Source organism: Lolium rigidum, chromosome 1 (assembly GCF_022539505.1).
Source record: "Lolium rigidum isolate FL_2022 chromosome 1, APGP_CSIRO_Lrig_0.1, whole genome shotgun sequence".
NCBI classification, from domain to species: Eukaryota; Viridiplantae; Streptophyta; class Magnoliopsida; order Poales; family Poaceae; genus Lolium; species Lolium rigidum.
In genome coordinates this window covers 164,864,508-164,881,505 of record NC_061508.1, presented here as the reverse complement: position 1 = coordinate 164,881,505, position 16,998 = coordinate 164,864,508, and the positions used below count along the sequence as shown (strand labels likewise).

The window sequence follows — 16,998 nt, the reverse complement described above, 5'->3', positions numbered from 1 at the left end:
CAAAAACTACAAAAGTAAATATGTTGATCACCAAGGGTTTTTATGACTTCTATCAAAGGTGTTGAGAATTAATGGGCCCATTTCTGGGTTCACCCATCCATGGAACAGATAAATGTTAACTGATGCATCCCAAACATCATGACATACCACACCAATTTGGACAAAAAACGTCCAAATGTAATATAAGCATGCCAGATAATCATGCAAATAGCCTAGCCAATTACCCTGAAACTATAACATACCTGAAGCCAGGCCCATGCAACTTCACGTCCTTCTAAGCTAATACCACCAAGGACATAAAATGCATCTTGATTCCGTACCTAATAAGAAAGAGGAAGATTATAACCTCGTTTCACCAGTAAATCCATAAGCATAAACCAACATCATTCAGATAGTAGAAAAGGTTTCAAGGCTAACCTCATCTGTAAGCATAAAGTTCAATGCCTCAACAACAATATCCTTGTCTGGGCACGAAGACAACGAGCCTAGAAAAAAGAGTATTTTTAGGATGAATCATCAGAAATTTGTGTTGCAAAAGCTAAAATTGAAAAATCACACACCTAAGATGCGAGACTTCTCCTGTGCTTCAGATGTTTCCCTGTAGATTTTGAGGAGAGAATCATAACCGGCCCTGCTTGAGGTACTCACGCTCCGCATCACAGCAAGGTATGCTGCCTAAAGAACATTGCAAGTTAGACAACAAAGAAGTAAAACGGCTGTAATCTAGAGGAAAAGTCATGACCTTTCTATTATCTGGTGGCAGAAGGGGACTTTTTCGGTCTTCTAAGAAGATGTGGAAACGGCGAATTCCCTCAGCTATAGTCTCATCATGTCCAAGTTTGACAAGAGCAAGCAAGAGCAGTGATCTAAGCATGACATCAAGATGGCTTTCACCAACCTTAGGATCCCAGCCTACTCTTCTGAAATGTGATGTACATGAAGGCTTTTAGAATGGTCACAGAAAGGAAACTGAACAAATATTGTAGTGAATAGAAAGACATGTATAATATGTTCAAAACGGGCACAAGGTTAAGTTTTTGGACATACTTGGCAGCTAATAGAAGAAGCTTGATCAGAAGTTGTTTGATATCTCTAGACAAGTCAGGAGTAGCATCAGTTGATATTTTATTAACGCCTAAACATACCTGGGAATAGAGAAGAAACATTTACTTGATGATCCAAATTTAGACACCAAACATATATGATATAGACATAGGAAAAATGATCAAAATCCTTGTTGAAGGTACAAGTTTTACTTACAGAGGTTACATGTGAAAGCACAGTATAATCAGACTCATGACGATAAGCATTCAGCAGACGCAGCAATGATGTCAGTGTTTGTTTGCAAGCAACAGAAAGGGCATATGAATCCTCCACAATACCTACAACAATAATATGTCTCATCTGTCAAAACATTCAAAAAATATATACAATAATATTTTGCACGATCTATAACAACAATATTTCGATTCATCCTTTTCTTCCAAGGATTTCATAATTGGACGTTGAACCCATTTCATATGTATCATGTGTCAAAATATTGCGAAACTACATACAATAGTAATTTCATGAATTGTACTATCTTTACCAATCATATCCATTAACGAGAGTTTGTTGGCCTTTACTGCATTTTCAAGTCCGGCTGCAAGTTCATCATCATACTTCACTCTATAAAATCCAGTTTGATCAATGTTCAGTTTGATCCAAGAGTTTTGGCCTGTCCCTCTGTCAGCAGTTTGGGAGGCCGCAAAATCTTTTATATGGATCTTATCAGCCTTCCCTTTCAATAGAAACTTTTTATTCACATCATATGAGCCACAGCATGATGTCATAGGAACAATCCACGTGCCAGGACCAGATGATCCATCTGACAGAAACTGAGCCTGTAACAGAAGATATAGTTCGAAAATTAGGACTGAGGTCGATATTTAGAATTAGTTGTGTTTCATTCGAGTTAATAAGGGTGCAGAGATATTGGTGGCATTTGAGAATATACAGCACAGACAATACCCCAGCATCCAAGAACAGTTTGCACCACTGATATGCACATTCTAACTCCTTTACTGACATTCTCTTTATATTTCTGATTGAACAGATCATACACGAAAACAGAACCCCAGAAAATTACTAAACTATTCACATTTTTAGTCATTGCATGTTGATTGTAAATGTGTTCCATACACTATATAAGAGTGCATGGCCAACAACAGAATAAAAGAAATTAACATGGGATTGAAGGCACCAATAAAGAAGAAGTCATAGAAAGAAGCAATTATCAATTCATGATCAAATGGCCAGACCAATTACTATAGCTTAGATATATTAATAGCAAGGAAATGAAAAAATAAGGCATGCAGGCATATTTACACTCGGTTCTCCATGTATGTAAAAAAACAATATTCAAATGAACTGTCTGGAAACCTGCTCGAGTTCCAAATATTGCCCATTTAGTTTTGCAAATATAACAGGATATCCTTGTTGTTTAGTCCATGTAGTCATCAGGTCTTTAACAGGCTCCCCAGTTTCCTCCTCAAGAACAGCCCACAGGTCTTCGGTTTTAGCGTTTGAGTACGCGTACTTCTTTATGTATGAAGCCAAAGCTTTCTGGAAGAGTAAAGATTCATAAAGTTGGAACAGGCAGAAAAACTATTTATAGTAGGAACAGAGGTAGACAGAAAACAGAAATCATATATGCAAAAAAAAAAAATTCTCATCCATATACAAAACATCAAAGTTCAAGCTATTCTTCAGCAGGTGGGTTCAGCAAAGTCAAATCTAGTAATTACAAGTGATCATCTTTGGTATTTCTGGTTTCAGGTTCCACATGCATCGAATGTCAAGATAGAATGCATCAGAGTGGCTGCAGAGACAACTTGGGTCACTCGTTTAATGATAAAAAAAATGCATACAAGGGTTCAGAAGTGGTGCTATGCAAACTATGTACCTCGCCTCCTAGGAGGATTGTAAACACTCCATCTTTTCAATGAAATGAAGCGCAAAAGTCTTTCGCGCTTTCTCGAAAAAAAAAAAAGTGGTGCTATACAATCACAGCACGCCACAGCAGACAGCGCTGGAAACAGAATGCTCGACCACTTAAGTAAACAAAAGTCACTTTTTTAAGGAAAATGATTTAACCTGAAAACGGTCTGCACCAAGATAGCTTTGCAGCATGCGAATGACAGAAGCACCCTTGTCGTAGCTTATGGAATCAAAGATCGCATCAATTTCACTGGCATGGTTTACTTCAACCTGAAAACAGGTCAAATAAGCGAAAATCATAACTTGCATATGCGCGTGCAACTCGCCAACTTTGTAATGTAAATTACCTTACTGTTGTAATATGTTTCCATATCTCTAATAAAGATATTTGTGGCATATGTTGCTGTACTCCTATTAGCAAAATTTTCTCTACGCAGTACAATGGCGAAACAAGTTGAAGCATGGACTCGCACCAATTAGTAGAGAAGAAGATTACCTCAATAGGATGTGATTCTGCAAGCGCATCCAGTCTGAGCCCAGATGTCGTCTCATCGAGGAATTGTGTCCAATTATTCCATTCAGGAAATATAGATTCTACAGCTAAGTAACTCACCTGTTCAAACATAATAAGGACTTGTTGAGTAATAAGGATATACAACAATAATCATTTATAATTTCTCAAATACTGGTTATCAGATAGATTACCCAGGAAGCAAAACCCTCGTTTAGCCACAAGTGAGTCCACCATTCCATAGTCACAAGATTGCCAAACCATTGGTGAGCCAATTCATGTGCAACAGTGATTGCTACCTACAGAAAATATATAAATAAACGAAAGAAGATTTACTTGGCTATAATTACAAAACATTAAAGTCTCATGCTGACTCACTATTAGTCAAAGGAAAAAAAAAGGAACTTCAATATTCAACCACAGCTTTCTCGCAAACACACACACACACACACACACATCCTAACCTGTTGTTTGTTGGATGCTGATGATAATTGCTCGTCATAAAGCAAAGCTGAGTCTCTGTAAGTGACCAATCCATAGTTCTCCATAGCTCCAGCAGAGAAATCAGGGATAGCAATCATATCCAGCTTAGGTAGTGGGTATGGAGTGGCAAAATAACTGGTTAAAAAAACATTAGTGATTCTGATTCAGCTAGCAGCATTAATTGGCATGCCAAATTGTTCAGGAGTGATTCTTTCTCTTTTTTGATGCTGACAAACTTTTTATAGATGTCATAATGAATAATAGGCTTAGGTTGGAAGCTTACTCTTTGTATAGATCCAGTGACTTCACCCCAACATCTAGTGCGAACTTTCCTTGACTAGTCTTTCCAACTTGAGTATACACACGAACTTTGGTGCCTAAATCATATTGACAGACCATTGGAAATGTGAGAAGAATGGCAATAGCATAGTCCTTGACTGAAAGATACAGGGGTCAAGAAAACTGATCTTCTACCTTCTAACGTTGAGCTCTCTATGTAATCAAATAAACCAACAACTATAGCGACCAGATATGTTGACATAAGTGGAGACTCCTCGTAGCAGACTGTCTTGAGAGGTCCATGAACTGTCTCCTTAACTACTGGCATGTTGGACAATGCTACCAGCTCAGTTGGAACTTCTAATGTTAATTTGAACTTGGCCTGAAATACAGAAACAGTACAAGAGAAGTTACTTTAGGTGATTGATCTTAAGACTTACAAAACTATAAACAAAACGGGTCACGCAACATACAAGGGCAAAATACAACTATATTTGATTTTCTAATGTTCAATCATAGTTTGAAGTATATCAAACAATTGTTTCTAAATAATAACAACATGGAACGTTAAACACCTTAAATGCAGGCTCATCCCAGCATGGAAAGCACCGCCGTGCATCAGCAGCTTCAAACTGTGTGACTGCCATGTTTCTTGACTCCCCATTGTAATCATACTTGCTGCAATCAAATACCAGCACAAGAGCATGAGAAACAGAGATTGTATAAAGAATAAGTAAGATCAGGCGCATTCCACAGGCACCGATTATGTCTGAATACTCCCATGTAACACAATTTTGTTTAAAAAATTCTAACATGAATCTGTACATAACGGTGCTGCATCATACGTTCCAACCATAAATCTCGGTTGCACAATGAGATGAGTAAACCATGATTGAAGGATCATAACACAGATAGTTAAGGTTACTACATTTCAAACAAAAAAGGTAAATTAATACTAACATCCTTGGTCTGCTCTTCAAATCTACTCAGTCCGTCACCTTATCCACTAAATTATAGCGCTGCAGGTATTTTTTTTGTTTGGTTATTTGCTTTCAAGTTACTGCAGAAACATAGCTCAGCCGTTCAAGATGGTTGTTTTCTGGTTGATGAATACGATCCTGAGGATAGAAAAGATTGCGTGGTGAATCCTGATGGGATATGGGAGGAACAAGATCACGACCCAAAGATCCTACGATCCAGGTTACTATCCTAGAGATGATTGTAGCAGAGAAGATCACTCGTCGCTAAGCATTGCAACAAGTTTCCTACCCAAATGCCTATGCAACTGACAAATCATGATCCAGTGCTATTCCAAGCACACATATGCCCGAGAGACTAGTGAAAGAAGCTTGCGTGTGAGATGGGATCTTGCCCCTATCTGAATGATAACGGACGATACCTCCTGTAGAAGCCCCTCATCTGGTCGTTGAGGGTCCCAGTGAAGTTCATGGTGACCACGCCCTCGCCGATGGGCAGCACCTGGCCGAAGCCGATGACCAGGATCTCATCTTCCTCGAACTGCACCACCTCCGTCGGCGCCACATCCTGCAACTCCCAGTTCACCCCCAAGATGAGAACATGACGGATAAATAAGAGATCGGCATGACGGCATCGAGTGCGGCGCGTGCCTGGAAGCGGATGGAGGATCCGTCGACGGAAAGGTCGGCGGCGTTGAGCACGAGGAAACGTGTGGGCGCGGACACTGCGACGGCGACGGCCGCGGAGCCGGAGAAGGTGCAGGCGGCGAGGTCGGGGCGGAGGAGGAGGTCGTAGCGGAGGGGCTCGGCGAAGCGGGGGAGGCGGGACTGCCCCCTGAACTGCTCCGGCGACTCCACCATTGCCGGGCGCCGGCGGTCTTGGCCGACGGTGGATGCGTTCCTCACGCAATGAGTCAAGGAAGGAAGAGAGCAGAAAGCTGCGGCGAAAGGAGACACAAGTGCGTGACGAACAAGGAAAAAAACCAGATCTTTGTCTACGAGACTACGACTACTACCCCTTGGAAGACAAACTTTGACGGTTCAAATTATTAAGGAATAAAATTTTGATATATTGTAGTATATCACTGAATTTGTGTTGAAAAACACTTCTCTAATAATCATACCAATATTTTTTGTATACTTAAATAATTCTTAGTCAAAGAAAAATAAAAATAAAAGACTAGAACACTTTGTTCATTGCAATGGATAGAATATTCATCATCCAAGTGATGCGGGCTAAGCCCGAGGGTGTGCCCAATCTTCACGGTTTGACCCGGGTGAGTGTGATTGCGGAGTGGGATTCGCGGGGAAGTGGGTGAACGCGAAGAACACGATACAAGCACACGCACACAACACAATCGTTTTGTTCTCGTTGGCCCGAACCACCAACTCGATAGAAGTTGCAAGGAAAAGACCTTTCGGTAGAAGTCCCGCAAAAAGATCGACGAATCGAAGATCCTATGAATCTAGAAGGGTGAAAAGACCAAACTCAATAGAAGTGCAAGCAAAAGACCAAATAGGTAGAAGTGCAAGCAAAAGATCAAGATTGGTAGAAGTCACCAAAGAGATACAATAGGATTCGATCGGAGCCCGGGTGGTACAATAGGAATTAACCTAAGGTGGGGGTTTCCCAAATCCACTAGGGGATAATAGAGGCATAAGCCAATTCATCTAAACATCATCTCTCCCTCATGAAGGTGGGGGTAGGTGCCTATTTATAGGTAAGGGGATGAAGGGGTAAGTTACAAGCCAAAGTGGGTTGAGATCTGGCTGAGGTTCGATGGGGCGGAAGTTCCGGCCGTCCTGGGCGGAAGTTCCGGCCATCAGGGGCGGAAGTTCCGGCCACAGCTCTGCTGTGCGAGCATCTTCAGTCTTGACAGCATCTGGGCGGAAGTTCCGGCGATGTTGGGCGGAAGTTCCGGCCTGGAGCATCCAGCGCTTCTTTCTCCTTCTCTTCCATGCTTCCGTGACATCGGCCTTGCGTCCTCGGGTCTCCATGGCATCCTCTCTTCTCCCCGTACTTGTCGTCGAGTTCCTATCATCAAGATATGACGGGGTATGAAGTAGTATATCGTCCCAAATAGGCGATTCGAGGCACGCGTAAAGGAGAAGATTCACCTTAGCGTGCCGTCTTGGCGATGAAGCACATGATGCGGTGAAGACCGAAGGTCGCCCGTATCATCTCCCCCCACTTGAAAAAGAGTCGTCCTCGACGATAGCTCTTCATGAACTTGTATAGGAGGTAGATGACAACCACGCTTGAATGTCGCTTCACTTGTCAAGGACCCTATCAATAGCACAAGAAAAGCCAAGCAACACTCAAAGCATAGCCAATGTTCCACGGGTTTAGCAAGATAGCGCAAGTAGAAGGAGGTCACCTTAGCAAGATGTCGGTGTGCTCTCATTGAGAGATCTTGTGTAGTAGATGTATGGGGTTGAACCCATTCGTTGACGCTCATCCATATGTCACGTGTACCTTCACACAACAAAGACCAAGCAAAGTATATGTGTGCGTGATAGAGGAGCATATCATCAACGACATGTCCATTCATGTTCACAACACCGTTAGCACAACACAAATTTATCAAGAATAATGCATGTGCAAGGTCAATGTGTAAGAACTCCATATGAACATCTTCTAAATGTGGAAACACAAAAACTCCAAATTGTGAGACGACCATGGTGTCCATCTCATGTAGAAACTCATGTGCATTATTGCACTCAAGGCATCGGAAAGAGAAATTGTTCAACATCCTTGAAGCAACAAGTGGAGAATTTGGCAAAAACACATACGGAAGAGTGTCCAAAATATCATCAACATATGTGCACACAAACCATTGGAAAGAGAAATTGGTCCTCATATTTGGTGCAACACACAACATATCATCCAAAAAGTTCACCAAGAAAACATTTGCACAACCGTATTTGCCAACAAACCAAATGTAAGAGCAATTGGTCAACTTGTTTGAGGCAACACCAACGGTAAGAATCACATCATCATGCTTGCAAAAGAACCACAAGAAAGAGAAATTGTTCGGCATGTTCAATGCAAAGCATGGGAAAGGTATTAGAGCCGGGTTCGATCTTGAACTCACTTGTATTATGCTCTCTAGAGCTCTCTTTGTCAACTCGTGCTCAATCGAGGTTGACGTTGGCATTCTTGTACCTACACACACAATAGGCAAAGCAAAGAACGTGTGTGCATGGTATATGAACACATCATCCATCATGATGGTCCATTTCTTTTGCACATCACCATTAGCGTTAAGCAAAGCATCATAATAGATATGGTGAATATGCGGAGTAAACATGGGAACATGCTCAACATGGATATATGCAAAGTCTCCAAAATTTGAGAGAGCTATGGGGGCAATCTCATTTACAAGCACATTAACATCATTGCAAACCAAGCATTGGAAAGAGCAAGTATTCAACATTTTGGTTGCATTAATGGGAGAGTATTGCAAGCATCTAGGGCAAAACATGTTCAACATTTTAGCATTGTTGTCGACAAACCTAGGGAAAGAGCAATTGTTCGACAAGGTTGTCACAACACGAGCATCATCATCATCATTGCAAGCAACACATAGGAAAGAGCAATTGTTCGACATATTGCAAGCAAGAGGGAGTAACTCGAAAGACTCATAGCATGGCATGGAAATATTATCATAAGCAACTAATTCCACATGATCAACAATAGTGGTATCACAAGTATCACAAGGGAATGTGAAAGAAGCATATGACATAGCAATAGGATCATCTAACTCATGCAAGCACTCACAAATCATCATGTCCACTAGTGGGATCATGGCATCATCAACACCTATGTTGGTACCTTTGTACTCCGACTCCTTTGAAGTAGGTGTTGTGGAAGAGGTAGGCTCCATGTGGCCTCCATGTTCATCTTCAATCAAGCATGGTGTGGTATCATCATCTTCATGCACCATGTACATCTTCTTTTCCGTGATCGCCGTCTCGTCATCCATGGGACCTAAAGAGACACAAGGAAACACACTAGAGGTAGAGGGTAAGTTGTTAGAATTCAAAATGGCCTCACATGACCTATCAACTACCACTCTCATCTCACATGGTGTATCACTCATGTTCTCGAAGTGTATGCACTCAAGCTCATATATAGTGGATGCACTCTTGTCACATATAGTGGAGTCGCTCATCTCACATATAGTGGAGTCGCTCATCTCACATATAGTGGAGTCCGTCATCTCCATGGCAATGACGTCGTCGATGTCCGAGCAACCTAGCAAAGAGGAAGACAACACAAGAGGAGTAGAGGTTAAGTTGTTAGAAATCAAAGCATCCTCACTCAACTCATGTGGGGTGTCACTCTTGCTCTCAAGGTGTTTGAAGTAGGATTTGCACTCGGCTTTATCTTGGGTGGTCATCTTGGCTATTTGATCATCTAAGTTGGCAAAGTAGGCTCTCATCTCGGCTTCTTCTTGTGGTGTCATTTTGGGTGGCTCTCACTAGGGTGTGTATGTATGTGGTGGAAGGAAAACTACCAAAAGGTCAAAACTCGCAAACCAAAATCGAGAAAATGGTTCAAGTTAGAGAATAACCGATATGTACTCACACACACACTCAAAGCACACGCAAAAGGCTAAGAACTCTATATGGTGGTAGGTGAGGAAGTGGATAGCAAACGAAAAGAACCAAAGAAAATGTCTATTGTCAAATGTGGGTAAGATCCAAAGTCAAATGTCAAAGGCGGTGATCTATGTCAAGGAAACACGGAAACACACACAAGGAAGAACAATGGGGTTAGCGCGACCAAGGAAGTGAGCAAGTAACAAAGATGGTCCTAACGAAGACTATAAGCTCGGTGTCGCGCCAACACAAGAGAGACCGTAGCTTGGTTGCATATTCGAGAAGCAACAAGATTTGCACAAATGCCACTCTTCTCTTTTCTCTCTTAGTGCTCACAAACTTTGCACTCTTTTGTATCGGTGGACACACACTCTTTTTCTCTTTTTTTTCACTTTTTTTTTCTATGCTTAGAAGCTTTCTTTTTCTCTATGTATATGTCACACTTTTCTTCTTTTGTGTATCTTTCTCACCGAGCTTGCTTCGGAGCTTTGCTCAACACAACGCACACACACACCCTCTCACGGTCGTGACACTTGTGCAATGCTTCGCAACACTCGGAAAGCCACTCTCAATGGGATAGGTACACAAAGAAAGAAACGGGGCTACAAGGGTGGGGCAAGTTATACCTATTGATGTTAGGCGGTGTCAAGCACACGAACTTGCGATGATCGAAGGGGTGTCGATGATGGTGTCGAAGTTGCGCCGGAATCCGGGTGCCAATGGTGTCGTCGCGGTGTTGGTGTAGGCGCGGAAGCGAAATAGACAACCAATGCACTCCAAATCGGAAACCGAGCAAATTAAGTCAATGCCCGAAAAGTTGGGTCAAAACGAGCGGTCAAAAGTTGGGCTCCAAAAATCGTTAAAAATTAGATGTGGGCTATGTGGAGTATAAGAAGGTTGATGTTAAAATTTGGAGTCAAACGGGCGCCGGAAAGTTGTCAAAATTTGGGGCAAAAAGATGGCTCAAAACTGGACGAAACTGTATACACAGGAATAGCACAGGGTGGAACTTCCGGCCTTGTTCCGGCCAAGTTCCGGAAACAGACTAAAACTGTCCAGGGGCTTACTGCATAGGAAACTGCGATTTTCGGAAGTTGGGCGGAAGTTGGGCGGAACTTCCGCTCGACCGGAAGTACCGGTGTCTACGGCCGGAAGTTCCGGTCAGGCAATTTCTTTCAGTGAATTGGGGAATTTCTTGCGCGAACTGAGCGGAAACGGAAACAGGCGATTTGGAAATCGAAGTGCGGAAGCTGGCGATGAAATTGGGGATCAAGCTGGTGGATTTGGTTGAATTGTGGCGATCTGCGCACGGGCCTGGGCGAGCAGCGGACGTGGTGCGGGGCTGTTGGCTAGCAGCTGTGCATGCGCGGAATGCGGCAGTGCGTGATTGGGTCTGGCATGCGTGGCGCGGGGCGCTTGGTGGGTGCGGCCGTGCTCGATTGAGCGGAGAGCGTGGCCAGGGGAAGCTGTGGCGGGCGGGGGCGCTATGGCCGGGCGTGGCCGTGGTGGCTCGATGCGGCGAGAGCAGCGCGGGGCGAGCGGATGGTGCGGGCGGCAGCGCGTGGGTGGGCCTGGTGGGCGGGCGGTTGCTTGTGGCTCGAGCTCTGGTGGGCGTGGGCGTCGGGCCGGCGGGCTAGCGGCCGTGCGGCCTGGTGGTGGCGCGGCTCGATGCTTGCAGGAGCTGGCGAGCAAGGATGGGGCGGCGAGTGAGAGCAGCGCGGGGCGAGCTGGCTCTGGTAGGGCGGCGCGGAGCAGGCCAAGGCGAGCAAGGTGCAGCGCGGGGTGGACCAAGTCAGTTGCTGCGCGTGCTGGCTTTGGGCGATTTGGTGGTCGAGCGAGGTGAGCGTGCGCTGCGAGCGGAGGAAGAAGATGGTGGTTGGGCGGCGCGAGCGGAGCGAGGAAGACGACGATGACCAGATGGGGATTTTTTTTTTTTTTTTGGCGCATGCGGAAGTTCAGCTAGGACCGGCCGGTAGTACCGGAAATACCAGAATTTTCAGATCTAGATCTGCGCGCGATGAACTGCACGAACAAGCACGAACACGGGACAGAAAATGGAGCAGAAAATCGTGGATTTGGAGGGGAAAATGGTGGAATTGACGACTGAAAATTGGAGGGATGATAGATCAACACCAAAGACAACAGATCTGTGGATCAAAACCACAAACAACGCAACAAATTCAGAGATCCAAATTCGAGCTATTTTTTTTGGGAAAATTTTTTGGGGAGTTTTTGGGCGAAATTGGTGGAATCGGAGGGTCAAATCCGTGGCAACCTTTGCTCAGATACCATATGATGCGGGCTAAGCCCGAGGGTGTGCCCAATCTTGACGGTTTGACCCGGGTGAGTGTGATTGCGGAGTGGGATTCGCGGGGAAGTGGGTGAACGCGAAGAACACGATACAAGCACACGCACACAACACAATCGGTTTGTTCTCGTTGGCCCGAACCACCAACTCGATAGAAGTTGCAAGGAAAAGACCTTTCGGTAGAAGTCCCGCAAAAAGATCGACGAATCGAAGATCCTATGAATCTAGAAGGGTGAAAAGACCAAACTCAATAGAAGTGCAAGCAAAAGACCAAATAGGTAGAAGTGCAAGCAAAAGATCAAGATTGGTAGAAGTCACCAAAGAGATACAATAGGATTCGATCGGAGCCCGGGTGGTACAATAGGAATTAACCTAAGGTGGGGGTTTCCCAAATCCACTAGGGGATAATAGAGGCATAAGCCAATTCATCTAAACATCATCTCTCCCCCATGAAGGTGGGGGTAGGTGCCTATTTATAGGTAAGGGGATGAAGGGGTAAGTTACAAGCCAAAGTGGGTTGAGATCTGGCTGAGGTTCGATGGGGCGGAAGTTCCGGCCGTCCTGGGCGGAAGTTCCGGCCATCAGGGGCGGAAGTTCCGGCCACGCCTCGCTCGTGCGAGCATCTTCGGTCTTGACAAGCATCCGGGCGGAAGTTCCGGCGATGTTGGGCGGAAGTTCCGGCCTGGAGCGTCCGAGCGCTTCTTTCTCCTTCTCTTCCATGCTTCCGTGACATCGGCCTTGCGTCCTCGGGTCTCCATGGCATCCTCTCTTCTCCCCGTACTTGTCGTCGAGTTCCTATCATCAAGATATGACGGGGTATGAAGTAGTATATCGTCCCAAATAGGCGATTCGAGGCACGCGTAAAGGAGAAGATTCACCTTAGCGTGCCGTCTTGGCGATGAAGCACATGATGCGGTGAAGACCGAAGGTCGCCCCGTATCACCAAGTGTGATTGGTACACTTCGGCTGACGAGGGAATGCCAGAAGTGATTTTTTTTACCCGAACTACAGCGGGCTTCCGACGGTCTGAACACTATAATCACAAAGAACTACAAGGGGAATTACAAAGTTTTAGAGGATCAGCGAACACTCAGGAGTTAGGAGAGCTCAAGGGGGGTCATATATGTTACACCAGGAATTAAGAATGGACGCAGAAATTGTAGTAGGGCAACGGTAAGCCCAGAGCCTAACAGCTTCAATGCAGCGCTTGACGATGTGGGGGGAGGGCTTCATCGATGCCATTGAAAACAAGGGTGTTCCTCCTCTTCCAGATGTTCCAGCGATGGCGGTGTTGATAGTCGCTTCTTCATAACTGCTGAAAAGAAGCCGCAGCAGGTTAGCCACCGAGGTGGAGCTAAGGTCGATGTTCCTTTTTTGGAAGAGACTCCGCACATCCTGGGCCCTGGTGCAGTGGGTCAGAAGATGATCAGTGTCTTCATCGACAGAGCAATGGGGGCAGGTCGCAGAGATGGACACGTTGTGTCGGAAGTGGCGCTCATTGGGAAGGAGGTGCCGCCGAGCAAGCCAGCAGAATATCTTGCACTTCACAGGAGCGGCATTTCTTCAAACCATGGTCGCTTGATCATCCACTTGCATATTCCTGAAAGAATTGGTCTAGAAACTTTTGTTTGTCATCTCTTTTTTTAGTGAGGTAGCATGTATGAATATTTGTGGTGTCGGGGCGAAGCACAACTGAGCCAAGCTCGGAGGTGAGGGCAAGGAGGCCAAGCTCAGAGGTGAGGTCCGCCGTAGAAGCATTGGAGAGGCGGGGGCAAGGTTGGCAAGGATTCCCATGTAGAGGACACGAGAGGCAGAGGTGTTGGGGCGGATAGAATGAGAGAAAAGGGCGGGGAAGCGCTCATGAAGAGGAGCCAATCCCAACCAAAGGTCGAACCAAAAAACAGAGGAGTTCCCATCTCCAAGGGTGACTTTTGAAATGAGTCAAAGGAGGAGAGACCGGCAAGGATATATTTCCAAACGGGTGTGTCAAGGAAGTGGTGATCTCCGATGTCATGCAGCTCAGACCACCCATAGGAATGGCAGAACCAAGGAGAAGTAGAGGTAGAGTGAAATTTGGTAAGGAATTTGTCAAGAATGGCGGTGTTTTGGGCGGGGAGAGAGATAATCCCGAGTCCCCCATACTTCTTTGGGACACAGACATCATCCCAAGCCACCTTACATTGACCTTCACTACAGGTTTCTTCACCTATCTAGAGAAAAGTGTGTCTTCGCTTATGTCATGGCCCGCATAGCGGTCGGAACAAGAATTGATCAGCAAGAGACGACCACCAATAGGGAGTGATCTACCCCGCCAACCCGATAGCCGCTTGTCACTTTTAGAGATGATTGGGGCGAAGTCAGCAAGGCGGAGCTTGTGAGTGGAAAGCGAGAGGCCAAGGTAAGTTTGGGGGAAGGATGATACAACGCAGCCGAAGGAGCAAGCCATCTCGGTGGTCATGGTAGGATTTGTTTTGATAGGGCCGAAGGTGCTTTTGTGGAAATTGATGGCCATGCCAGTGGTAGTGGTGAAGTCATCCAAAACCTTTTTGAGGTTGGCCACATGCTAGGATAGCCCGGATAATTATGAGAGTATCATTAGCATATTAGAGAATGGGGCAAGGCAGGTCGTCGACCAGGGGTGCGGAGAAGCCCATCCCGTGAAGCCTGAAGGAGGAGTTGTTGAAGGGCATCAGCAACAATGTTGACAAGAAGGGGGGAGGGGTCCCCTTGTCGAAGGCCATGTCGGCATTGTATCCATCATTCAGGGACAACATTGAGAAGAACGGTCATATGGCTAGTTTGATTGAGCATTTTTATTCAAGTCCGGCAGAGGTCCAAAAACCCCTTGGCAAGTGGGATTCGATCAAGCGCCTCAGAGCTGATAATCAAAAGCTTTACGAAAATCAATTTTTAAAACTATCGTAGGCGCAGACCGTTTGTGGTAAGTCTGGACAATGTCTGCAGCGTACACAAAGTTCTCGGTGTTGTGAATAGGCAACTAGGCCAAAGGCCAAACATGTACATGTGTGTCAAAGTGCAGGAAACCCCTTATAGAATGGGGATATACAAAAAAGGAGACTATACATCTCTAACACCCCCCTTCAAACTCATGGTGGATCAGCAACACTGAGTTTGGAGAGGAAGAATCTATGATGCACTCTAGTCTGGGCCTTTGTGAAGAAGTCTGCCAGTTGTAACTCTGAAGGCACATACTGAAGAGCGAGAACCTGATCCTGCACAGCAGCATGCACAAAGGAGGCATCCACACCTATGTGCTTGGTAGCTCATGCTTCACCAGATCACGCGCAATGTTGATAGTGCATGTACTGTCGCACAGAAGAGGAGAAGATGCAGCAGCAGAACACCAAAGTCCTCCAATAGCCATCGTAACCACGTCACCTCAGCTGTTAGAAGAGCCATATCTCGCAACTCGGCCTTTGCACTCGAACAAGAAACCACCGTCTTTTTCTTCGTCTTCCACACAATGAGGGAACCACCAAGAAAAACACAATAGGAAGAGAGAGACCGGCGATTCGATGGATCACTAGCCCACATAGCATCTGAATAGGCCTGGAGCTGTAAGGAGGTGGAACGAGGAAAGAACAGACGACGGAAGATCATGCCACGAAGATATTGTAGGACACGGAGGAGGTGACTGTAGTGCACAGTGGTGGGAGCAGCTATGAACTGACTCAAAATGTGGACGGGATGGAGATATCTGGACTAGCGACAACAAGGTAGACAAGGCTCCCAATCAAGTGACGATACGTCGAATCAGATAGTGGAGCACCATCAGTGGCACGAAGATGAACATTGAGCTCCATAGGAGTCTCGACGGTGCGCTCATCTCCAAGAGTAGCACAAGTAAGGAGGTCTTGGATATACTTCTCCTGGGAGATGTACAAGCTGTCAAAGGTAGAAGAAACCTCAATCCAAAGGAAGTAGCGAAGATGACCAAGATCAGTCATGAGAAACTGCTCCTGGGGACGGGCCTTGAAAAGGCAATGTACTCAGAGTCGTCACCAATGATGATCATGTCATCAACAGAGAGAAGAAGAAAAGTCCTACCACGAGAAGATGTGTGGAAAAAGAGTGCAGGATCATGTACGCTAGGGACAAAGCCAGCGGAAGTCACCACATAGGCGAACCTCTCAAACCAGGCGCAAGGGGCTTGCTTAAGGCCATAGGGCGCCCGAGACGGCAGACCATGCCATCGGGAATAGAGTACCCGAGAGGTGGCTGCATGTAAACCTCCTCGTGTAACTCACAGTTAAGAAAATCATTCTGCACATCAAGTTGAGAGACGGACCAGTGGCGAACAGAAGCAACAACAAGGAGAGTGCGAACAGTGCTCATGTGAGCCACCGGAGCAAATGTCTCATCATAGTTGTGGCCCTGCTCCTGCTGAAAGCCGCGAGCCACAAGACAAGCCTTGTGGCGCTCAAGAGAACCATCGGAGGAGTCTTGATCTTGTAGACCCACTTGCAGGTGATGGGATGGACAGAGGGAGGGGGTAACAACATCCCAAGTGCCAGTGCGCTCCAATGCGACAATCTCCTCGACCATCGCTAGATGTCATTAGGGATGAGCAACATCTCAATAAGAGGCCAGCTCAAGGACAATAGAAATTCCATAGCGAGTGGGAGAACAGCGATCCGGCGGAGGACGAGGCCGATCACGAAGGTTATGAGTCGGCTCAGGTGGAGAATGCAACTTTATACCATATCAAGCTTCATGCACTAGCCAACACAACCAAAAGTACGATCTTATGGAAAGGGATAGGCAATCCACTTATACATATCAACACCCCTCCTCATGTGTGTCCGAGAGAAGAGAAGGTCACCACGTAGATAGAA

The 16,998-nt window shown here is 45.5% G+C and overlaps 1 protein-coding gene across 1 annotated transcript; it reads right to left on the bottom strand.

Moving 5' to 3' along the window:
* Positions 1-197: 197 nt before the first annotated feature.
* Positions 198-6,090, bottom strand: LOC124684344 (aminopeptidase M1-B-like). Its single transcript, XM_047218682.1, has 17 exons — positions 5,881-6,090; positions 5,652-5,797; positions 4,828-4,930; positions 4,448-4,634; positions 4,257-4,350; positions 3,955-4,108; positions 3,685-3,789; positions 3,476-3,592; positions 3,136-3,249; positions 2,422-2,604; positions 1,589-1,883; positions 1,261-1,382; positions 1,048-1,145; positions 743-920; positions 561-675; positions 418-485; positions 198-320 (listed from the first exon to the last, which is right to left on the bottom strand). Exons 1-17 carry the CDS (start codon positions 6,088-6,090, stop codon positions 213-215), a joined length of 2,397 nt encoding a protein of 798 aa, XP_047074638.1. The 3' UTR covers positions 198-212.
* Positions 6,091-16,998: the final 10,908 nt, after the last annotated feature.

Coding starts and splice junctions, on each gene's coding strand:
- LOC124684344 (XM_047218682.1), bottom strand. CDS start 6,090: ATGGTGGAGTCGCCGGAGCAGTTCAGGGGGCAGTCCCGCCTCCCCCGC. Junction 4,351..4,447: donor AGAGAGCTCAACGTTAGAAG/GTAGAAGATCAG, acceptor AATATGATTTAG/GCACCAAAGTTCGTGTGTAT. Junction 486..560: donor GGAGAAGTCTCGCATCTTAG/GTGTGTGATTTT, acceptor TCTTTTTTCTAG/GCTCGTTGTCTTCGTGCCCA.